The sequence below is a fragment of the Enoplosus armatus genome, chromosome 9 (assembly GCF_043641665.1).
Source record: "Enoplosus armatus isolate fEnoArm2 chromosome 9, fEnoArm2.hap1, whole genome shotgun sequence".
Lineage (NCBI taxonomy): Eukaryota > Metazoa > Chordata > Actinopteri > Centrarchiformes > Enoplosidae > Enoplosus > Enoplosus armatus.
Window position 1 is genome coordinate 23,034,482 of NC_092188.1, and position 24,051 is coordinate 23,058,532.

The 24,051-nt window shown below is 44.8% G+C and overlaps 4 protein-coding genes across 6 annotated transcripts; 2 read left to right on the forward strand and 2 right to left on the reverse strand.

Moving 5' to 3' along the window:
• Positions 1-215: 215 nt before the first annotated feature.
• iqcg (IQ motif containing G) lies at positions 216-2,759 on the reverse strand. The gene is made up of 9 exons (XM_070912698.1): positions 2,622-2,759; positions 2,385-2,419; positions 2,184-2,306; positions 1,912-1,996; positions 1,587-1,748; positions 1,420-1,494; positions 690-821; positions 523-612; positions 216-410 (listed from the first exon to the last, which is right to left on the reverse strand). The coding sequence occupies exons 1-9, from the start codon at positions 2,757-2,759 to the stop codon at positions 294-296; spliced, it is 957 nt and encodes a 318-aa protein (XP_070768799.1). The 3' UTR covers positions 216-293.
• A 1,429-nt stretch (positions 2,760-4,188) lies between these two features.
• Positions 4,189-16,167, forward strand: LOC139289853 (palmitoyltransferase ZDHHC3-A-like). Its single transcript, XM_070911498.1, has 7 exons — positions 4,189-4,345; positions 6,391-6,832; positions 7,176-7,300; positions 7,608-7,704; positions 7,950-8,031; positions 9,324-9,454; positions 15,093-16,167. The coding sequence occupies exons 2-7, from the start codon at positions 6,497-6,499 to the stop codon at positions 15,297-15,299; spliced, it is 978 nt and encodes a 325-aa protein (XP_070767599.1). The 5' UTR covers positions 4,189-4,345; positions 6,391-6,496; the 3' UTR covers positions 15,300-16,167.
• A 1,036-nt stretch (positions 16,168-17,203) lies between these two features.
• On the reverse strand, positions 17,204-18,493 carry LOC139290220 (transmembrane protein 42-like). The gene is made up of 3 exons (XM_070911922.1): positions 18,350-18,493; positions 17,470-17,616; positions 17,204-17,347 (listed from the first exon to the last, which is right to left on the reverse strand). The coding sequence occupies exons 1-3, from the start codon at positions 18,491-18,493 to the stop codon at positions 17,204-17,206; spliced, it is 435 nt and encodes a 144-aa protein (XP_070768023.1).
• Positions 18,494-18,560: 67 nt separating this feature from the next.
• kiaa1143 (KIAA1143 ortholog) lies at positions 18,561-21,696 on the forward strand. 3 transcript variants are annotated; one of them, XM_070912093.1, is made up of 4 exons: positions 18,963-19,151; positions 19,502-19,624; positions 19,816-19,953; positions 20,002-21,696. In XM_070912093.1, exons 1-4 carry the CDS (start codon positions 19,038-19,040, stop codon positions 20,089-20,091), a joined length of 465 nt encoding a protein of 154 aa, XP_070768194.1. In that variant the 5' UTR covers positions 18,963-19,037; the 3' UTR covers positions 20,092-21,696. The 3 variants fall into 3 exon arrangements, with proteins under 3 accessions (XP_070768195.1, XP_070768194.1, XP_070768193.1); XM_070912094.1 differs by lacking the exon at positions 18,963-19,151 and adding an exon at positions 18,561-18,591 and having other exon boundaries at positions 19,502-19,652; positions 19,835-21,696; XM_070912092.1 differs by having other exon boundaries at positions 19,502-19,652; positions 19,835-21,696.
• The last annotated feature ends 2,355 nt before the right edge of the window (positions 21,697-24,051 follow it).

A 24,051-nucleotide genomic window follows, 5' to 3' on the forward strand; every position in this document is an offset into this window, starting at 1 on the left:
TCCAATAAATCCAGAAAATTACCACCACAGAAAAGATGTTTCTGAATACTAAAATTGCTGATTGAAATATACTTTTTCCTAACCGCCCTGCATTCTGGGATAGCCTAACCAAATATTCGTACTTACTTTTTCATTTTGATTTTGAAATGATACAGCTGCAGTCGAGGTGGCCAAAGACTTCTTTATATGTCATTGATACATTATATCGACCTGGGGTTACCTTTAAATGCACAGTATGTAATTGCGGCCGCTGGGGGTCTCTCAATCAAAACAATAACAAAAGGCGAGAAAAGTCATTTCTTCTTCTTCTTCTTTACTTCTTTCTTCTTCTTGCCTTTCTTGACTTCCTCTGCTTTTTTAAAACTGCCGAGGCCCCGGCGGACCATGCAGCCTCTCCACCAGGCCTGCAGCTGCAGGGTCAAAGGTCACAGGCCGTGGATCAGAATTAGGGATCAGCACACCAAGTAACAGAGCATTGTGGTAAGGCGCCCATGGATCTGAGTTCTGATTGGATGTCGTTACCTTGGTGGCAGCTCTGGCCTCTGCCTGCTGTTGGCGCAGTATCTCCTGCTCCTCCCTGTCCTCCATCACCACCTGCTCCATCTCCCTGAACTGAACACAATTCAGCATCTCATTAACGCTCATCTAATAGTGACTGTGCGTCCTGTTCGGCGTCGGCAGCTGCTCACCTTCCTCCTCATCTCCGTCAGTCTGTCCAACTTCACTGTTCTTTTGCAGCACACATTGTTGAGCTGCTGCTTCTTCTCCTGCAGCATCTGAGTGGTGCGCTGCTGCCACTGCTGCAGCTGCTCCTGCAACTCCTGAGACGACAACAGCAACAGGATTATACCCCCGGCATACAGACACAGAAATCAACAGTGTGGACAGTGTGGACAGTGTGGAGTATGGACTTACGCTGGTGAATTAATGAACACATTACTATGAGGTCGTTGCCATGAATTGACCCCTGCGGTTTGTTAGCAGATGTGACACCTTGAACATGGAACTGACTCAGGTTCATTTGACTAATTATTTAAATGATTAAAACAATCTGATATGTAGAAACCTCCTGACCTTCAACCGCAGTTACTGCAAACCAGAGTTCTATGGATAAATAGATAAATATATAAAAAAGGGGATGAAATATTAGGTTTAACTTAAATCTCAGGCACAGTGACCTCTAGTGGCAGTGAGGGGATTTCAACAGGGCACAGGAAGTGGATTCATACTAAAGCACAGGTGTAGTTTACGCCACAGCTTCTGAAAACACAGCATTGGTGTTTAGGTGTCCATGCGATTTTGTTCCAGACAACATAGATGACAAACTGCAGCTAAGCTAATAACAGATCAAAAGGAAGAGTTTCTATAATAATTGTAACAACATCAGGCAGTTGTTAACAGCAACGTTGCTGTACCAACCCCATGTTGATTTTGCAGGAATTTCTTGGACTCCTCATGAACTCTCGTCTCCTGCTTGAGCTGTTTCTGCAGTAGCTGAGAGAGAAGAAGAAGACGACGACAGAGGACATTTAACTCTGGAGTCTAAGTGTACTTTGTTACTACAGACTGGACTGGAATAGATGGACGGCTGGACCCACCTCCAGCAGCTTCTCCGTCTGGCCGGCTTCCCTCTGTATCTGCTGGAGCTTCAGCTCAGCGGTTTTCTCCGCAGTCTTCTTCTCGTTGGCAATTTTCGACGACTGCTCATTCAGCTGGTGCTCCAGGTCTTTGGCGAGCCGGAACATGTCCTGAGCGGTGGTGGGGGGGGGGGGGTTATTCATAGACCTGCAGACTAACATGTTTGATTTTGGTCTCAAATAAAGCGTCAGTTCACCCAAATGAACGGATTCTCACTCTCACAGCCATTCATACAGACAGTTTGGGTTTTTGGATCTGCTCTTAGTTTCTCACCTCCAGTGTCTCCATTTTCTGTTGCAGCTCCTCTTGCTGTCTCTGTACAGTTTGTTTCCTCTGCTCCAGCTCTCTCTCTGCTTCCCTGGGCGGAGAGAGACACTGACATTACTGACTTTTACCTCCTTCCATTTTCTTTCCTTAGCAATGCAACACTCCTCTGCTCTCAGAAATCACACCACACCGTCTCCACAAAATGACCTTCTCTAGTATTCTCATCAGGATTAAAGTGAGTATTAGAAGTATTGCTTCCGAACGATGCAGGGATGAACCTCATGTTCTCAGCCTTCCTCTTCTTCTGCCCCTCTTCCTCCACCGCCTGCTGCAGAGAACTGAAACTCTGCTTCTCCTGCAGCTCCAAATGCAGCGTGGAAATCTTCTGCGAGATGTACTGACTGCAGTGAAAGACAGAGAGGCAAACTTATTCAAGAGGAGACGTTGAGGAAACATGTCTGTTTGCCTGTACCACTCACCAGTCTCTTCTCAGCTTGGTCAGCCTGGCTTTCTCCTAAACACACACACACACACACACACACACACACACACACACACACACACACACACAGTCAGTACATTATTTCAGTCAATACATTTGTCCAGTAAGATCATGAAATGGATAATAACTTGGCATAAATCCACATCATCATCGGATCAGAGCAGCAGACAGCTGTTAGACAGATGCTCCTCTGGACTGGGAACTGGGAGCTCACCCTTGCTGCTGCGGAGCTCCTGGAGCCTCGCTCCCTGTTGATCTTCACTGTCAGCGTGTGTCCCACTATGTCCAACTGGTCTGAGCAGTCCTCCAGCACAGCTGCCAGTCTCAGACTCTGGATCCGGGATAAAGACATCCTGCGGAGGGTGCAGGACATTTTGTTAAAATCCCAACGGGTTTTCACACAGACGGGTAGCTACGGTTGATGATGAGCAAAGTACAGCAGATAGCCTAAACATTTTTGCTAGCGTGGTGCTATCCCAAACACTTGTTTACCAAAAGACGGTTAGAGATAGAGCTGTTGTGTTTCACACGGGCATGTACTGCCATTAATACGCAGGTAACCCCAAACTAAGAGAACTGTTCAGTGGTGTCTGCTGTAGGTATGAGCTCCGGACCGCTGCCTCAACAACAGTTCACTGTAGCACGGTGCTAGCTAACTTTCCGTTTCATGCAAAGCGTAACAGATAAAAACTGTTCATAAAAACAGACACTTACTTCACTTCTCTCCCCGTCACAGTCACTCTCACTTAGGTTAATAATACTTTACCCGTCAAAAGAAACAACGTTATTTTAGAGAACGCTGCTAGTCACTATGGTAACGCATACATTTTTTTCCCCCCCATAGCAACTTTATTGAGAGAACAATAACGTGACAATAACTAATAGCGACAACTACTTGCTTTGTTTCCGTTTATTCATTTTTGACATGTCTATATATGAAGAAATATTATAATAATAATAATAATAATATATATAGATAATAATAAGGTAGATATACATTAGCCCACATATCATTTACATGTGAACCTGTCGTTATAGCAGGCGCGTAGCCAGCAATGGGCCTGAGCTGCCCCTGCGCGTAAACACAGCGGAGTGAGACGCGCGTCCCACGGACCCGGTTGACACATGCCGGTAAGAATAGTGTCCGGTCCACTGAAAACTGCACTGACAGGACACAGGAAACGTTTAGCTTCTGAAATATGTTTTTAATTTTTCAGACAGCTCTGATGGAGCTCAGGATTTATCAGGAGGACGGCTACTTTACTCCAAACAACGTCCCTGTATGGACCTGGACTGTGTGTGCGTGTGTGTGTGTGTGTGTGTGACCGTTTGGATGTGTAGAAGAACACAGAACATTAATCAACATTAGATCCTGACCGATCCTGTCAGCGTGTCTGGAGATTTAAATAACCGATGAAGTTATTATGTTATGCCACATGATATGGGGCACATGTTATGACATTCTAATGTTAGCATGACTGGATGCATAACATCTGGGATAATGTAAGCACACAACTCAGCGGAATACATAACATAGGCCTCGTGGTTTTTATACCTTTTTTATGCGGAAATGTCACACATTGTACCTTTAAAATACAATATTTTATGGACGACAGATAGACAGGCAGATAGAGAGATCTGGAAATAGGTGTGTCTGGACATGTCCTCTTACGTGTCTTGAAACCTTTTTCGGATGATCCCATTGGCTCGCTTGACGTCATGACGTCTTGTTGTTGGTGAAGGGGCGGGAGCAGGGCAACGAAGAAGGGGAGCAACCAAGCAACAGCAGCAGCAGCAGCGACATAAGGATGCTCGCGTTTCAGGTCATATTCAGCGCGATATGATGATAATTAATCTGAAGGGAGGACAGACAGACGTCCCCGGGCTTCTATCGATTTACAGCTGAAGGGAAATTCACTGACTGGACTATGCAAACAGGTTAGTGAATGCTCACTCTTGAGGCGTCAGCTCAGCAGCTAGCGCAAGCTAAAATGGACCGATGTTGGCTAATGTGTGTCGGCTCCGTGGTCGACTCGTGTTGGATTCAGTCGGGTTTCTGTGTCGTGTAGGTCTATAAACGTCCAACCCCACAGGAAAGCAGGCGGGTCTTTACTGTATTTCACATTACGAGCCGCCATATTATTATTATTATTACTACCTTACGCTACCTGGCTGGCTAGTTTACCTTGCAGTGAGACTGTTTCACCCACTGGAACAGGGTGAGCTGGAAACCAACGACCCACATTTCTTTGCTAGAAAACCAACCAATGCTAACGTTGTAATGTGGCATGAACTATAATGCCTTTGAATCATAACATATATCACAGCCAGTCAGAGGAAACCTTAACGTATGTGATGATATGCTCTTGGACGTGTTTAAAAAAAAAAAAAAAAAAAAAAAAGGGGCGGGGGGGTTGCGGTTGCGGTTGCTCTGCGGGATGTGATGAACACAGACACCCAGGTCACGGTTTACCACCTTTCGGTGACCTCTTCATTCACTCACTTCACTCTCACACAGCTCCAGGCAGCGTGGCACTGAGTCAGACTGCAGAGGCTCTGTTTGACCTCCACAGTGCCAAAGCTCGGATGGGCCAACACAACCCCCCACCAGCTCTCACCTCTGGCTTCTTCTTATGAGATTGCCTGCACGGGTTATGCGTATGTTTTGTATATTTTGTGATCAGTAGGAGGAAGTTTCCGTTGCCCACTTACACAGGCATGTTTCACCGTAGAACAGGAAAGTTCAGTTTGGCCCCGTGGCCTATTTCCTTCCTCAGATGGCTTCGTCTTCATACACACATCGGCTGTGTCGTCCTGTCATTTCTGTTGCAGCATTTTATACGTACTTTATAAGGAGCTCACACCTGGTTGCAGTTGTGCACTTTGTACAGGCTCACAGCACTGTGCTACTCCTTTTGACCTTTCGAGTGACGGGCCAACTTGAGCCACAACAATAAATTGATTGATTGAATTGTTAAATTGATTAAAAGAAAGAAGGGAAAATATCTAAAATCTGTAGTTCCTAAGTCTTCAGTGGTTGTGAACTGAATATTTGGGGTGTTTGGACTGTTGGTTTGGGCTTTGGATAACTAGGATGGACACTGCAATTGTGTCAACCAAGTGACTAATCAAGAAACTAATTGACAGATTAATGGATAATGAAAATAGCTGCAATCCTGAGGCCAACGCAGCTGACTTGCTTTCGCCCCTCTCTGCTTGCCATCAGATAGTTGACCCGTATAAGAAGGCCCAGGTTGCGCTGGACCTCCTGTGATTGGCCACTTATGCAGACATGTTTTACTGCCTGGAATTCTGTTTGAATGAGCATTTCCTGTGTCAAATGGTTTGTCTATATACGCTATTCTGCTGTGTCATAGTCATGCCAAGTTGCACATTTTGTACGTCGGGTGTTCAGGTTTGCAAATGTGAGGAGTTGTCGAGGGTGAGGTGATTTAAAAGACTTGCATATATATATTTTGTTTTTCATATATAATGTAACAAAGAAATAAATGGATGTATATGAAAAAACGGAGAAAGTTTGAGAAACCTAGTTTTGTCAATTGACTGGCATTCTTCTATTTAATTCATTGATTAATTTGGAAAACAAGACTACACATTTACACTAAAACCATCATCAATCATTTCATTACTTGATCCCAGAAGAACTCATTCAGGGTTTCGCCAAAGGAAATTGTTTGGCTGAGGTGGCAAGCCACATATCTCGTCATTATCAATTTACATTTATGATGACGGCTGAAATGATTAGTCAATTATTGATCAAGTCGAGGTTGATCAACAGAAAAGTCATTTATCAAGCAAAAAATGTTTTTTTTGGTCAGTCAAAACAAACAGTTTGAAGATGTCACCTTGCTGTGGGAACTTGTGATAGACATTTTCCACCATTTTCTGACATGTTATAGACTAATCAATCCATTGCAAAAAAAAATAACCTAACCTGCGACCCTCCTGCTCCTCTCCTCCAGCATGCGGTGACTGAGGCTGAGGCCTGAAGGCGCGGCGGCAGCAGCAGTAGCAGCAGCAGTAGCAGCAGCAGCAGCAGCAGCAGCAGGCATCTAGCTTAGATGAAGGATGAAGAGCCCGGTGCACAGATGCAGGGACGTGGAGCACGGGCGCGGGCAGGCCGGGGCGGGGACCAAATGCCTGCAGGCCGAGCAGCGCATCCCCATCTCCAAAGACGTCATCACTTCCTCCTCTGCCTCCGCCATGTGGTTCATCAGGGACGCCTGCGGCATCGTGTGCGCCGTCATCACCTGGCTGCTGGTGTTCTACGCAGAGTTCGTGGTGCTGTTCGTAATGCTGCTGCCGTCCAAGAATCTGACGTACAGCATTGTGAACGGGACCCTGTTCAACACCCTGGCCTTCCTTGCCCTTGCTTCACACCTCAGGGCCATGTGCACTGACCCTGTAAGTGGGATTATTCATACACACAAATTGGAGATTAGGTGACAGGCTGTCATGTTTTAACTCTCAAAGTCGTGCTGACAAGTTTAGGGTCCTAAGCTTTATATAGTCCTGATTGATGAGACCAAGTGATTCATTTCAATGTTTTTAATGTGGACTCTTGGGTGATTAGTCGCTGAGCTGAAAGAGATCCAGATAAAGCAATAAATCAATCACTTCATTAATGGAGCTGAACTTTCATAAAATTATAAAAGTCTGTTTAGCCTCTCCCTACTGGTGATAATGATGATTAATGAGCTGCAAATGACGCTGAAGTCATCTACTGCGTGGTCGTGTTTCTTTCCAGGGGGCGGTGCCAAAAGGGAACGCTACTAAAGAGTACATAGAGAGCCTTCAGCTGAAACCAGGGCAAGTGGTCTACAAATGTCCCAAGTGCTGCAGCATCAAGCCTGACCGAGCGCACCACTGCAGGTGAGGGCAAAAAGGACATGCCTTTCTCACTGCCGCATTGGCATACGCAAACCCAATCCCACGCTTACAGCTGCAGTGTTTTTGGTGCAGCGAGGAAGTCGGATCGCTGTCATAAATTCTGACTTTTGGTTAATTTGTGAAACAGAAATTGCTCCTCCCAGAATGTAGTGCCCTTCACTTTCCCCCCAACGTTGTCTCTGCGCACCGTTACTGTTGTTGTTGTTGTTGTTGCCGCCGCCTTGGACGGTTGATGCAGTGTTCATTTTACTTGAATCTCTTCCTTTTCAACCCGCCGCCTCTCTCACAGTGTCTGCAAACGCTGCATACGGAAGATGGACCACCACTGCCCCTGGGTCAACAACTGCGTCGGGGAGAACAACCAAAAGTACTTTGTGCTTTTCACAGTGAGTCCACAGCAAGAATGAGACCAAAAACTTGAATTAGATTCTAAACTGAAGAAGGCTGCTGAAGACCAATTCTCAGCATTTTACAATGAGAGTGATTCAGATTGTAGGAGGTCATAATTACTGACTTTTTTTTGTGTAGTTGCTGTTGTAATGCAGTACAGATGCAGATAAGGATTCCACTCTGTTTGCAGTTAGTGTATGTGCTGAACCTTTTCTTTTTTTTTTCTTTTTTTTAAACCTAGATGTACATTGCACTCATCTCTCTCCACTGTCTGGTCATGGTGGTCTTCCATTTCCTCAACTGCTTTGAAGATGATTGGACAAGTGAGTCTTTTTTTCTTCTTCTTCTTTTTTTTTTTTTTTTTTACCCTCAATTCCCTTCACTCATAAAAGGAAACCGACAATCTTTCTTTTCATATCCGTAAAATAAAACGACATATACAATATATATGCTTAATTTTACATATAAACGATTGATCCACACGTTTTCCTTTGTATGCTTTAGAAATACACATGTATTTACATGCATGCTGATGAAGCCAATTGAAATTGAAAAAAGACAATCATTCATCCAAAAAACAACAACAACAACAACAACAACAACAACAAGAAACCAACCCATTCTGAAGCCTCTCCCTCCACCCGGTCGCCTTCGTTTTCCTTGGTCATGTTAATTTGAATGAAGGTGTATGTTACCAAATGGAACAGGGTACGGGTTTTATATGTGTTTCATTTGGTCGTTTTTGGACAGTTGAGTTCTATGGCACGGCGACAATAAGCTCTATCAGGACTTTGCTATGCAGGCAATCCTTACTAATAGGATGAATTCCTGCTGGACCGTAGTGTTGCTTGCTTTTCCCGCTGTACTTTGAAGGAGCTGGGTTTACAGCTGGGAAATACCTAGAGGCCTTTGCGCTCCCTGCACCTGTCCCGTTTGTTGTCCTGGTTGCAATGCACCATACTGTATACTGCTGCGTACTTTCAGACCGTTGTCTTCCACTTGCTTCGCCATCTGGCATATTTGGATTTGGTTCTGATAAAGCTGAGGCACTGGTGTGCGGGCTTTGGGGGAAGCATCAGAGCAGGCTACAGGACCGTCATTTAATGACAGGCTGCAGGGTAAGACCAACTACAGTGAATTTTGATTTGCAGACTCTCAAATTATGCTTTCGTTGTAATTTCCTGTTTGACTTAGTGCCCTTACTTTGAGCCCTACATTCAAAAGGGAACAGAGGATACAGTATACCAGGTCTTGATTTCAGCACTGAGATAGTGGTTTTTCCTGGACGTTTCCCTCTGCACATGTGCTAAAACTATAGCACTACCTGCGTAACAATCCAACCTAAACCTCCCAATCCTGAACACTCACTAGCCCTCCCCTTTTTACTGAAGGACCCCCAGCAGGTGACAGGTGCGCATACCTGTTGAGAGAACTGCGTCAACAAAGGCTTTGCGTCCTCACTGTAGTGCTGCAGACGAGTTAACGGTAGAGTGCAGTAGTTTTCTTTGATTGTAGTGTGTAGCAGTTCCTCATATGGCCCTCTCTTTTTTTTTTTTCTTTTTTTTTTTTTTTTTACCCCTTCACTTCTCTTCCTCCATGTCCCTCCATCCCCCAGAGTGCAGTTCCTTCTCTCCTCCAGCAACAGTCATCCTCCTCATCCTCCTGTGCTTTGAGGGCCTCCTCTTCCTCATCTTCACCTCTGTGATGTTCGGCACCCAAGTCCACTCCATCTGTACCGACGAGACCGTAAGTGATCCATTTAGTGACCAACAATCCTCCTCCCTTCCTCTTATCTCACTACTTCTCCCTGCTGCTGCCACCCTTTTGCGTTTTAACATTAGCGTCTCTGACTTTCTACTCCTAATTCAAAGTGTTTACAGCAAGTGACGTCTCTCCATTGTGCCGCCTGATGTCGGAAAAGGTCTTTATTTTGACTGAAAACACTGTCTGAAAAGTGAGTAACTGCCAAAAAGAAGGAAACGTCAAGATTGCGTGCTTTTTAAAGGTACATTAGTTATGTGTGTGTTTTTGGTCCTCAGCTGTTTCCTTCATTTTGGCAGTTTACCGCAAAAGCAAAATCTTTTATCCAAATTTCGAAACAAAAAGCACAATTTTAAAACATTTTGAACCTGCTGTCGCTGTCAAATAGATTTTCTGGCCTTTTGATACAAAACTGATACTAGACATTAGCCAAATCTTCAGTTATTCATGTTTTCTTTTGAGGTTTATGGTTTGCTTACATGGGTTATGTTTGAAAAGACAGTAAAATCAGGTCTTAGTTGAGAGACACAAATGTTTACATTTTGTTTTCAAGTCAAACTTTTAAATTCTAATATTTTATTAACATGTCATGTCTAAAGGTGCAGACATCTTGATTGGGCCGTTACTATCTACCAAACCCCCCCCCCCCCCCCCCCAAAAAACGACTTCTGTCGTGTCTGTGATCTGGAGTGGCATTACAGGCCGCACATTTAACCTGTAGGCTTTAAAGGCTCCAACAATCTGCTCCATGAAATCTCTTTGAGTTTTCACTTTTTGCTGCACAGATAGCGGTTTTGTGTGTCAAACCACTAGGCGATGTGTCTTCACAGAAAGGTCAATCTGTGTATCAGTGCGAGGAGGATTCAGAATCCCCTCCTGTGTGGTTTTGGTGCCATCCTAAAATCATTTGGCCCGTTGCCGTACCTGTGTATTGGAGATCACCAAACCAAACTCCTTTTTCCTGCTTTGAACTTCTTTTTGTCTGCAACTCCAGGTCAGATATATAAACATGTAGATATATATCTATGTATCTATATATCTATATATGGGAGACACTTGATCATTTAATTAAGGAGAGAGAGCTTTGACGTGTAGGGGACAACACACAGGGGGAAAGGCAACACAACATTATGCTTGTAGACAAATCACTGAAATACTGGGTTTGTGGCCCAGGTGATTTTTCAGAAACGGTTCAAGTATTTTCTTTTTATATATATATTTAATGGTTTGAAAGAAATCGGTATTTGGAATTTGGTTTGTGATTACTGACCGGGTCACCCACTGAAGTTTGGTTGTCTCTCGTTTTTCAGGGCATAGAGCAGTTGAAAAAGGAAGAGAGAAGATGGGCTAAAAAAACTAAGTGGATGAACATGAGGGCGATATTTGGACACCCTTTCTCCTTATTGTGGTTTAGTCCCTTCTCCACCCCTGACCACGGGAAGGCTGAGACCTACCAGTATGTGGTGTGAGGGCTCAGCGCAGGGAGCGATGGCGGCCGGGCACAAAAAAACAAAAAAAAACAAAGTGGGAGGCCCCTGCCCAGCCCCCACAGAGCTCGGCCATGGCGGCCCGTTTGCGTCCGATGCCGCACATGACTTCCGTTGTGTCTGCCACGCTAGCCACGGACAGCTTTCCATCCCGCTTTTTGTGTTGCCAACTACGTGCTCCATACGTTTATTTTTAATTAATTCATTTTATTTATTTCTGTGTTGCCTTGAGTGAGTCGAGTTGCAGAGAAAAAGAAAAGCCTTTCAGTTTGTGACTCCTGCTTGCAAACACTGTGATCAATCTGTTCTTTTTAAGCTGTTTCTGTTTCTGTTGTGTCAGAAGCCTTCTCTCCTCTCGCTCTGTGTTTACTCTTGCTCTCCCTTTTTTTTTTTCTTTTTTTTTTGTAAGAGGTTCAGCAAAATTCCAAAAAGACACATTCTTCTCACTCATCCCTAGTGGTGTATGGCCATGCTGACAGTTTTAGTTTTAGGTGTCGAGATTGAGGCATCCACCTCTGAAACCACCGCTCCAATTCAGTGGACGAGAATGGAATTGAATGTAGGGATGCCTCTAATGATCATCTTCATTACGGATGAATATGCCAAACATTTTCCTGGTTAATCCATAGCTCCCAGAGCCCAAGGTGATGTGTTTAACCAACAGCCCAGAATCTGAAGACATTCAATTTACTACCAGAGAAGAAAACCAACACTTTTATTCAGATGTCATTTTGGAAACTGCGCTGACGTCACAAACAAGCTTCCATTCGCCTCCATTCAAATTCAAATCTGGGGCAAATAAAACCAAAACTATCTGCATGTCTACACGGTACCAGAGGTAAGTGGAAAAATCTTTTTTTTTTTTGTAATTTGGGTGAATTGACCCTTTTTAAATCCTCCTCTTGTCAGACAGTAATCTGCAGTGTGTTCCACATATGGACATTTTTTTGGATTGGATGAATGGGTTAGGTCACAGGAGGACCCTTTTTAAAACGGTGCCAAATACAGCACATAAAGGAACAGTTTGCCATCATTATTGTGGATTTGTGGTCAATTATAATTGGGGTTATGTATTTTGTAATTGAAATACACCCAGTTGAACTTATTTGGCAAATCACCTTGGATGATAATGTTATTGGGGGGTGGGTTAAGTCCAGTAGACGGTATTTTACCAAACAAGTGAACAGTTTTAAAGTGATCCTTTCTTAAAGTGTTGTATTTGAGCTTGACACGACTGAAATGACTTTAATACCTACATGTCGCCCAAGTGTGGAACACTCTCCCCGGTTTCCTCTCTGTATACGTGCTTGACAGGAACAAACCCTTTGCCGGAGGGCAGGGACGCATTCTTTTTTCTTTTTTTTTTTTGGTTTGTTTGTTTGTTTCCTTCGCTAAAACAAGCCCGGAAGTTTCCGTTTGCTCCACCAAACACAAGCCATCCAGAATCAAAGCGCCGGCTTGCTTCGACCGTGGGACGTTTCGCAGAGTCATCCTCGCCATGTTCGACGAGGACGTGGAAATGGTCCCGGTCAGCGCACACGTCGACCCCAGCTTGTCTTTCAGCAGCAAAACACGCTTGTTAGAATGTTGTCGGCGGAGTTAACAGGCTGTCAACAACCATACTGTAACTGTGTGTGTGTGTGTGTGTGTGTGTGTGCGCGTATGAACACTTGCCAGTGAAACCGCCCAGGTGGAGTTTTCTGATGTTGTGAGCGTGTGCCGAATTCAATGAACCCCACAATTACATGATTATTTGGGAGAACCTTAGAAATTCAACTGCTCAAAAAAAGAAGAACACTGGCTTGGCTTTAAAGGTCAAAAGGGAAGCCCCCGTATAAAGACAACTCTTATACATACGCACACATCTTAATGTGCAGCAGGGACACCAGCTGATCTGTACTTCTGCACCGTCAGATCACAACGCACGAACTTTCCTCATTCACACGTACACGCGCACCAAGAAGGCTAATTGGCACTTTGTTATTTATGTGAGGTTTCCTCCTCGTGTGAACTGCTCTGCTCTGAAGTGTGCGTTTTCCTCCTCCTGTTCTTTGGTTACATGATATTGTGTGTGTACCCTTTTTTGTTATCTGAACGCTAGTCCAGCAATGTACGCCAAACAGTGCTGGTGTGTGATGGTGCCAAGTCTCGCTGGTGAGAGTGACGGTGGAGAGAATTTGATTTGATTTAATTTTCTTCTTTTTTTTTTTTACAGAAATTTCAATTATTTCTAAATATTCTGGAGATATTTCGGCACGTGCGCAGAGAATAAATCCTTCTCAGTTGCGATGCAAAAACTGTTTGCTTGCCTTTTTGTATTTGTTCACTTCCCTTTTGAGTGTACGGGGCCAACTACGCCCCAAATGTGTGTTTTCTACCTCTTGATTTCTTGTGTTCCAATAATGTTAAAGAACAGATTTCTACTCTCCCCCCCCCCCCCCCCGCATTCAGTCCTCTCACCCCCTGCACTGTTAAATGTCCACTCTGTCCCCTGTCTTTCATTCTACTCCCACTACTACTGTCTGTGCTCTGCCTCTTTCCCATGCAGCCCCCCCCCACCCCCTAACCCCCCAACCCCCTAACCCCCCAACCCCCCACTCATGCATTAGTTTTGGTTGATAACTCGTTCTGCCGAAGCGCTCTCTGAAGCAGACAACTCTTTGTAATCTTGAGGAGAGGTAAGCTTGCAGCGGGGGACACGTTAACCGTCCCATCAAGCTTAACACATCACAAGCATGCAGAGTTCAACGTGAAGGCCAAAGTGCGCTTCATTTCTTTTTCTTTTTCTTTTCTTTCTTTTTGCTGTTTCAGATTCAACCAAACATTATGAATGAATGAGTGAGCTCCGTGCGGAACAGGATGCATGCACTGCTTTGACCTTTTGACCCCTGTGCTTCCTCCACTGGGGTTTATTCTTTTAATTTTGAAAGTGCATGCGAGTCATTTCGTACAGTGTTTTATTACATTTTGGGCATGTTTCTTAGAAAACTAATCAGAACTGATTTAGAGCTGAGTTCATCAAATCTAGTGGGAATCTTCTATGACCTTTTTCCAGAAGAAAAAAAAAAATCAAGTTTGAGCAACAGTCTTTTATCTTTTTATGCATCATTTTCTGTTTATGGTGTCGCATCCCAAGCGCTCCGACATGTGACGTCTCAGGCGGTTTTGGTGCCACGATTGTGCATTCCGGTCGGCCTTTAATTCTCGTTCTCTTCGCCAACTTGCTGAGGGCATGCAGGGCGTGCAGTAGATCAGAGTAAAAGTGCATTTGAATGAAACCCTCCAACCCCGCTGGAGTACACGTTGCAGCCTGTCGCGCTTATACACTGAATTTTGAACTCGAAACGGATCATCGCCCCAAAGTTTGAACGGTTGTTGGAGCTTCACACAAAAAGTGACGGCCCTAGTCTCTTCCAAAGCTAGTCTTTGGATCTCCTTGCTTTGTTGCCGGTGTTGTATTGAATCCTCCATCCCCCTGACCTTATCCCGAACCCAACCGTTAGTGCTGACCTCAACCGATCCTCTCTGCGATGCCAAACCATATTAACCTGTATTAACTTTGCGCGTAGCTCCACCATCGGGTTGGCGTTTGCGGTTTCTGAGCGAATTTACTCGCCTAGTGGGTCCAGACATCCATGTTTCCCCCTCAGGATGAAGTACGGCAACTTTGATTACTATTATTAGTCACTTTTCCTCTAGCACCATCATCAGGTCATAATGTCAAATAAGCCAATGTTTTGGTTTATGACCAAATGCCTGCAAAACTAATGACACTCCCATCAGCTGTACTTTGTGTCAAGTACTAATTAGGAAAACGTGAGAGGCACCCGTGTGGCTGCACCCTCTTAGGCTTGTTGCACAGAACAAGGACTGCAGACTTTGTTACTTACAGTATTTCTTGCAGTGTGCTAGTCACTAGTTTTAGTCTGGACACCTTTAGTCTGCTTTGTTTCTGAGAAACAGGCCCAAAGAGCCAAATCACAGCGTGTTGTCGCAGTTTTAGTCATCAGCTTTGTGTCATAGCTGTGATCGGTGGTGCATGTATGACATCCAGTCCTTTTGTTTTTTTAATTTTATTTATTTATTTTGGCTCCGCTCTGTTCACCTCAGACCCTCATTTGTTGTGTCTTCTTCAGGGAATCGAGCGTCTGAAGGGAGAGACGGGGAGGTGGGGGAAGGTGCCGCGCTGGGAGGCCATGCAGATGGCGTTCGGCGGCCCGTTCTCTCTGTCCTGGTGCAGCCCCTTCGCAGGGCTGAGCTGCAAGAGGAGCCCCCCGGAGCAACTCAGCGTCCCACAGGGGGAGATCATCGAGGAGGATGTCATAGAGATACCACTCGACTAGTGCCGTCTGTCGTCAGGAAGACGCTTTGGTACCCCCCTCAGTCTGGCGGCTTTGATAGCTTGTGGAATTTGTGGACACAGGACTTGATCGGGGCTTTCTAAATACAGAGGAACCACCTGGAATTAGAATTTTTACTTATGTTTTTACCTCCAAGACTCTTCTCTACATAAAAATATCTTGTCAAATGTCCACTCTCTCTCCCAGTGTTAGTGCAGTAATTTGCAGGGTGTACAGGGCAAACTAAAAACTGTAAACTGTGAATATATTTACCAAACTATTTTGTTTTTTTATATATATATAAATGTTCTAGTAATAAGAGATAAGAGTAATAGCATGTGGAAATGATCTTTTATTACTCAACCCGTGCTGCCAAACCTGCAGTACCTTCCTGAAATCACTGTGTGATGAGAAGTGGAGGAGCCGGAAGGACTCGGAGCTCCTGTCGGCGCAAAACCAAAAGTGCTTTCAACCACTTTGCAGTCTCTGCTGCTTTTTTTTTTTTTTTTTTTTTTTTTTTTTTTTTTTGAGGATTTTAATTCACCTTGTGCCTTATCTGTCTCTGTTGTCTGGAGTTTCCATTTTCACCTTTTTCTCACTCTGTCGCGCATACAGGAAAACAGATGGTGACGGGCTTCAGGTGGAAGAGATGATATGTGTAATGGGGCTGCTGGGTAAGGGCTTTCTAACCGTTTAATGGGTGCTGGCTGTCACGGGACCACTCGTGGTTTCCCCGTGTTTACATTATTTTAACAAACTGTCTCATCATCGTGCGGGTTTCATTTTTAAACTTGAAAATAAATGGAAGTATTTCATACCTGTACTTTGACATCGTTGCTGTTGACAATAAAAGAAACGGCATCGAATTGAAGTCGAGTGATATTTTTATTCTCATTTGGGTACTTGAATGGCTGATTTTAGGTTAGATTTCCTAGCTAATAAGAAAATACCAAATGATACCTTAACTCATTTCAATACAAAAACACTCCACTGCCTGTGTGTCCATACAGAGAGGCCTGTCATACATCACACAAACATACAAGTCTACTTACTGTTTGCCTCATTATTGGACAACACATTACATGAAGGTCGCTCGCTTCCTGTTTTGTCTTCGCTGGCAGCTTTGGCACAGCAGAATACTCTGCAATGAATCAAATGATATTTTAAATCGATAGTCTCGAGTGTTCTCTTACTGGAGAAAAGAAAGCTGCGCGCGCCCAGGTTCAATACAAGTATCATTAATAACATTCATCAGGGCAAAGGCTTGGCCTCATCATGGAATACTTGCATTATACCTGAGCGTGCGGAACTTTCTTTTTCTTAATATTTAATGCCTTTGGTGTGCTCTGCTTTCTACCAGGCTCACACTTAATACCACCACTAGATGGCGCCAAAGTAAAAACGTCGAGTCCATCTCCCATACACGTTTCCTGAAAACGTTTCTACTGAGAAGGGGTTTTAAAAAGTTCATCTCCTGCTTTGGTATTATTGCCTCCGCATCAATGAACATGTCAGTCCCTCGTTGTGCGCAGTACACAACATGCTGTAGAGGTGTACAATGCTGTTTCCTTTCAAACCGGTGGCCGAAAGGGATTGGCTGAAACTGGCCGCGTCTTTGCTCGTGGGGCTCAGGAAGATTTAAGAGTTAATGTGGGTAGAAATGTGTCAGCCGGTTCTACTCACCAAGACCACAGATCTCACTGGAGGGAAAAAAAATGCCAATAATCCATGCACATTAGTACACACTGCACAGGGCAGTGAACGTACCAGCAACACAGTCTGCTGTTTTCATTGCACTTGTTAATTCACTGAGTTCTATGTGCGGCATTTCCACTTCTAAAGGCCGGAGAGGTTCCATCCTGTGTCTTGCCAAAGGCTGTCGGGCCTATGACGGAACAGCGGTGGCATTACGTGACCTTTTTGCCCTCCTCCTGAGGGAGCGTGTGAGGCGTGGATCCATGAAGCACCAGCAGCCCGCACAGGGTGAGAGAGATGCCCACCCACCACAGGGCTGCGCGGCTCTCTCCAAAGACCACCCTCCCCAGGACGGCCTGGACACACAAGCAAATTAGGGGTCTCTTCGCGGGCTCAGCGTCGTTCAAAGTAAAAAAAACAAATAAAAACAAAACAATGGAAAGGCGAGGCATCGTGCGGGGGGATGGCGGGGGCTTACCGAGGAGATGAAGTTGGATGCGGTGGTAGTGACCGTGGCCCTGGCCGAGGAGGAGCAGTGTCGGAGGGCCTTGGAGAAGAGGGTCCACATGACGGCGTTACAGGCGAACAGCAGGCCTCCACACAGCAGCCGCAGGGGGAGGTGGAGCTGCAAACACACACACACACACACACACACACGCACGCACGCACGCACACGCGAAATGAGGAAGCAGCAGTCAGTTATGTAGCAACAGATAGGTGTGACACATTCAAAGTGAAAATCTCCTATAGGTGTTCAGCTGGGCCTTCATTAGTCACCAGACTGTATTTACTGTGTGCAATTATTTCACTTGAGCTTCTGACTGTCAGAGTGGTGTCATGAAGGGCACCTGTGCTTCTCCCGCAATGACGTTTCAAAATGTCTGCTGCGAACAATCTCTACAGGGCTGTTTCTGCCCATTCATTGTTCGCACGGCGTTAAAGGCCATTTGAAAATGTAGCTAAAAAATAATAATAATAATAATGTGTCCACGGTGAAGGACGTAAATGCAACACAGACAATACCGAGCAAAGATGCATGAATAACCTGTCAATGTTCCTCTCTTATTTTCTCTCCGTTTCTATTTGAAAGCTCTTTTCGCGGTGACGTGACGTGAACTAGCACGAAAACTGACGTTAGCTTCCGGCTTCACTGTTTACTCGAGGCTCAATACGTGAACGCACGCTTTTTAGTTTTTTTTTTAAATCTGTGAACGGAAGTCGTCAGTGTAAGACTTAAGGAGGGATTCCCAGTCTTCGACGGCGAGACAGAAGAAGGGACAATGTTTTGAGAAAGAGACGCAGAGACAAACAGAGAGAGAGAGAGAGAGAGACGGGCGCGCTGCGTTCGTTCGTCTCACCCAGTCACAGGCTGTGGTTCCGCCGCCGAGCCCGGCCTCACACATCTCCCTCAGGTAGTCTGCACCGAGTGACAGCTTGGCAGACAAAGAGGCGGCGGCACCCAAAAACCCCGCTAGCAACGCGTAGCAAGACCCTGAAATCATATCTGAGGAGGATGAGACGCGTTACAGCGGCAGGAGTCCCAAGCCAGCAATCCCCACTGACAGCGGCGTCAAGGATGAATGAAAGGATATGAACCGTGGTACAAATTTTCAAAACAAAAACCTGCTTGAATATCTTGGCCCATAAACATTTTACAGCAGGGCCGACTAACTAATATATTATGATTATTTGTCTTTTTTTTCGCCTTCAGTGCAGCTATATTCATACCTAAAAATACCTATGCCACATACTTTGCGTTTTCGATGGTTGGCAAACAATTACCACAGCACAAAACGTGCTCGGTTTTGCCTCCGACCACCTGTCTGATTTTATTTTGAAGGCGAAATACTATTTCCGATTACATTTTCGCCGCCTTGACTCGTGGCTTGCATCCGCCAATCGCGGGAGCTCGCGAAGTCACGTGACTCGCGGCGGCACATCTTAATGACGTATTTTGTGTTTTGGTGGGACCCTGTGTGCTCACCGAAAAATCTATTTAGGCCTTAATTTCCTGTGGGTAGTTTGCGTTGTGTTACTCCCTTTGCAATGAACAAAAACAAAGCAAGCGGCGTCTCGTGGGTGAAACCAGCGGAACCGTCCTTTCTGAAGAAGTTTAAAAATGACGTTGGATACAAAGAAGGGCCGACTGTTGATACTAAGGTAAGTGTTGGTTTGGCTAGTCGTCTAAGCTAGCAGCCCAGACCCCGGACAACGGGAGCTCATTTCAGCGCCTGAAATCTTCTCGTTTGTTATCTCTTTTACCAGCTTTATGTGTATCGTGTTGGGTTGTAAGTCACAGTCTGCTGGTTAAATAATCCACTGACGTTATCAGTGAAGCAAGACCTCGACCCATTCATTCAACCTCCATTAACGCCGCCTTCCCATGGCTACTTCTCCATCCGCTCCATCCAGCGCAGTGACTGGAACAGTTTTAAACGGGGTGAGCTCTCCCGTAGGCTGGCCGTCCGGTAAACAAGCCCTCTTGTCTGTGTTTCACATTTCCCTCTCAGCGTCAGATGATGCCAACACTGGATGACGACAGCGGGAGCGATCGAGAGGACGAGCTACCCCAGGTTGTGGTCCTGAAAGGTGGAGACCTGTCCGCGGAGGACGTGAAGAAGATCAAGACCGAAATGCACGCTGGAGGTGGCGCAGAGAAAGGTGAGACTGACTATATGTCAAGAGGGCCCCTTTGTTTCACTTGACATGGAGGATGGCGCAATCCAGTTAAATGTTTTAATCACTAAAATGTCAGTGTTGTCGGGAAGCATCTGAAATGGAAAACACACTTGCACTCTACAAAGTTTGTTTTGACGAATCATACACGCCTCTCTTGTCCACAGACGATGAACTTCCTCCTGATGGTAAAATCCTGTTCAAGAAACCGGCCAAGCGCTCCTCCTCAGACAAATTCCAGGGCATCACCGCCAGCTCCAGCAAAAAGAAGAAGAGTGATGGAGGGGTGAAGGAGAAGGAGAAGGAGAAGGAGGAGAAGGAGAAGGAGGAGGAGGAGGAGAAGGAGGTGAAATCCCGAAAGAAAGTAAAAAATAACAGTCTTTTGTCATTTGGAGGAGACGAGGAGGAAGAGGAGGAGGATTAAATGTTACTGGTGAAATCAGCCCCTGTGACAGAAAGGAGTCAAAGTGACATTTGAATATTAACGGCGAAGTGTTTCATAATATTGGGGAATTGGAGCAGGTGTAAAATTAACAGACGTATTCTGAACAGATACTGTCTGGAGTCCATCCACAGTGTGCAGCCTGTCCATCCTGTAGCTTTTTCTTTTGAAGGACAGTGCCGTTATTGTTTTGCATGTCTTAGCCCACTGACCACAAATAGTCTATACTTGATATTACTGTTCGAGTCGTTTTAGTACACTGTAAAAAACAAACAAAACTCCACAGTACATTCAAGGACACTCAGACGTCCCAAAATGGATAATCTGCTGAACAGAAACCGCTCTTGTTAACCTGTTTTCTGGTGGTGTTGATACAGCTGGGCACACTGTGACGCGGACATCAGACGTCACTCGATGGCGATGAGCGCTTGTGAACTGGCCCAGCTCACAGCTTCAATACGATACAATGCTAACTCATCTTTGTGAGACGCAGACATTTGTTTTGTCATTCAGTACTGAAATTAATGGACACATGTAAAAAAAATAAATTAAAAAAAATCTTTGGTGAACGTTTGAAAATAGCCAACAGTAATGTCAAATTTAGGCGATTTGTAGTTGATGGGCAAAAAAAAAAAAAAAAAGGAAAAAAGGAAAACCACCAGTGTGATTCTATGTGCAGTATGTCCTTTTTCATGAAACTTGTGACAAGGGAACATGAGCAGTAGCTTGTGAAACAGCTGAGAGGTCAAGAGTGCACATTGTCCAGAGATTTCTGCAGTGGAAGACGCAGGAGCGAGGCCGAAGCTGTGCTTTTTTGCCGTTTGAGGGTGCTCCTCGAAACATCTGGTTGGCACTCGGTTCCACGCAAACTATGCAACTTAATGTGACAAATGGAAATCAGGCAACACCGGGTACAAAAACATTGACGATTGGTCGTGAAATTGTTAGCTCTAATTTTACACCCAGGTGATAGCAATTACTTCAGCTACCTTGTTTTTGAAAAGTAAATTAAAAAGGAAAATAATTTATACATTTTCTTTTTTCTTTTTTTTTTTAAGTTTCACAAAAACTTTGATATTGAAATCTCTTATCGTGGAATCCAAGCAGTGACAAACCTTTTGATGACTGTTTTCCCAGTGTGTTTGGTGCCTTCCACTTTAGGAAGCAATAAAGCAATCTTCCTCATCAAAGAAGAACCTGTTAAGACCACAGTCACAGGTCAGATCCCAGCGGCTCCCGGTTTCCTGACATTGCCACAGACTCTCCGCCTCCTGATGTGTAACTCATTTCCTCTCTCAAGACCCTCTTGTGGCTCTCTGCGGCGTCACCAGAACTGTAATTGTGTTTGCAAGTGGTGTGGAAGTGCTCATTGTAGAATTCCTAATACATTCAATACATCATTGAATGTATGAATATATTCTAGCTTCGGCAAAGGAGCTGTAACAGTTTATGTAGAAACGATGCATTCTTGTCAATGCAGTTGTATGTTTTTTTTAAATGTGGCTTTGTTTTTATTGTGTGCATTTTTAGAGAATGGTTATGGTTGTAACATTTGAAATATAAAAACATTAAATCAACTGTGAAACATCCTGTATTTAAAGCTCATTGTTGACCAAATACCTGCAAAACAAATGGCATTCCCATCAGCCTCTGCTGTACTTTGTGCTAATGAGCCAATGTTAGCGTGCTAACACACTGGGCTACTTTCCCATAGGCCGACTGAACAGTTTCCATCACGCACAAGCTCCAGTACGCTGCATCAAGGTGTTCGCTCTTTCACAAGAAACAGTTCGATATTTTGGGAAATCACCTTCTTGAGTGTCTGTACGGTAAATATGAAGCTACAGCCAGAAGATGCTTAGCTTAGCTACAACAAGATAGAAGGTGTTAGTGGGCTTTAGAGGTGCTGGTAGGCTGTGTCTAGTCTTTATGCTATGCTAAGCTAAGAGGCTCCTTGCTGTAGCTACATGTTTGGCGCACAAACATGAGTGTGGTGTCAATCTTCTCATCCAGCTCTCGGCAAGAGCGCGAATGAGCCCATTTCTCAAAAATAACGAAGCATTCCTGTAAGTATGACATCAACACGCATCTCAATATCATGACAAATCTGAAACTACACCTCAGGCATCCAGAAGTGAAGCTCCAGACCTTTAAGGAACATTAACATAAAGCTCTTTGTAGCGGTAAACAGTATGTCTGTGTGGGGAAAGGTGCATTTTAAATATACAGTGTGCAGTGAATAGAAACATACTTGAGCACATGAGCTAAAAGAAGGAAAGCCAGCGTTCTTTTAACCTCTTTATTCAAAAAGGCATGGTTCATTCTCACACCTGCATCCAGATCATTACAATTGATGGAAGAAACCTTGACTTAGAAATTCAAAACGACATAAAATCCTTGCATTCCGTGATAGGATGCTACGCTCGCTTTAGTCATCGCAGCCTCCACCGTCCACGTAATAAATACGCTCATCGACTCTGTCGAGCTCGGGAAATGATATGATTTTTATTTACTTATTTATTTTTTTCTGTTGGAATCAAAAGTCGGCTCACGCAGGATGGATGCGTCTCTCGGAACATCTTCAAGAAACAAGAATAAGGCGGATTCAGTTATAGGGGAAGGTTGGTTCACAGAGGGAACGAATTACACTCTCAGATCATCATAATGTCACATACGCTGGAATAAATAGCAACTTTTATGCCGCCGGTTGCATGAGAGATCTATCTATGGATTTAAAAAAAAAGAAAGAAAGAAAACAAAATAGTGGCAATTCAGCCAATTAGAAAGAAGCACGGCGTTGTGATGTTGTCTCGTGCGGAAACCTCCTGCAGCTCAGAGGACTTCAGAACCTTTGCTCGAAATTCGTGAGGGAAGAAGCAGTTGTGGGCGCGGAGAGTGTTTGGCTCTCGGCAGCTGGAAGGGCGTGAATTTGAGCAAACGAGGGCCACGGCCATCCTCAGTCACTTCCGCCACTTTCGAGAGGTTGGTGACTCGCAAGTGGTTGGCATCAGATCCAGTGGCACGCGATCTGACTCGGCCCAGTTTACCTTCAGGCGAACCAGGCCGTTTAGCGAACCTGCAGCCAGGGTGATCAATAAAAACCGGACTTTCACCGCTTCTTGTCTCAACAACAAAAAAAAAAATGGTCAGAGGCGCGTGTGGAGTCGGGTTCTGCAGGGCTGAGCGAGCGACGTTCGTTCATCATCACTGACTGACAAGATGTGGAGCTGGCTTCATGCCCTTGGCTCCCCTGAAGCATCTCAAACAAAAGATATGTTAATATGTTGCAGCTGAACACGGACGGTCTCCCGTAGGCCTGCTCCGTTCGGTCCAGCCATGTATGAATGTTACAGATGAGAATAACACACGCACAGCTTAAAAGGAGAACTGTGGTTTATGACAACTTGGGTCTCATTTTCACATCACTTCTATCAGTTAAAATGATATTGTACTCTGAGATCTGAAAAGGGGCGGCCAGATGACCTAAACCACTTTTAAAAAAAAAGGGGGCCGCTCCACCGGGTTTCACGCGCCACGTTCAGTTTAACCGTAAAGAGTACGACTCCCGAAGTTTGAGGGGGAAAAAATAAAAATAAAATAACCCTGATGATGTCATCAGCCTTTCCGGAGCTCGACCCATACTAGACACTGAAAGTCGAGATGCATCTCGGCCCCACCGACGTCGCTGTGCTCTGAGGTCTCAGCCATGAACTTGGTGAGTAAAATGTGATTTTGTTTTTTTTTTTTTTGACTGATAGAAACCGATAGAAACTCTGAAAAAAAAGAGACCAAGTTTGTAATAAAATGGGAAATGATCCCATACGTAAGTAGCCTGTGCTGTCCGGTCCTAAAGTGATATGTCCTGTCAGCGCAGCAGTATGAGGTTGTATGTAAGAGTGGTGGCTTCTCCTCGTTGGCACATATGTGTACATGCATACTCCC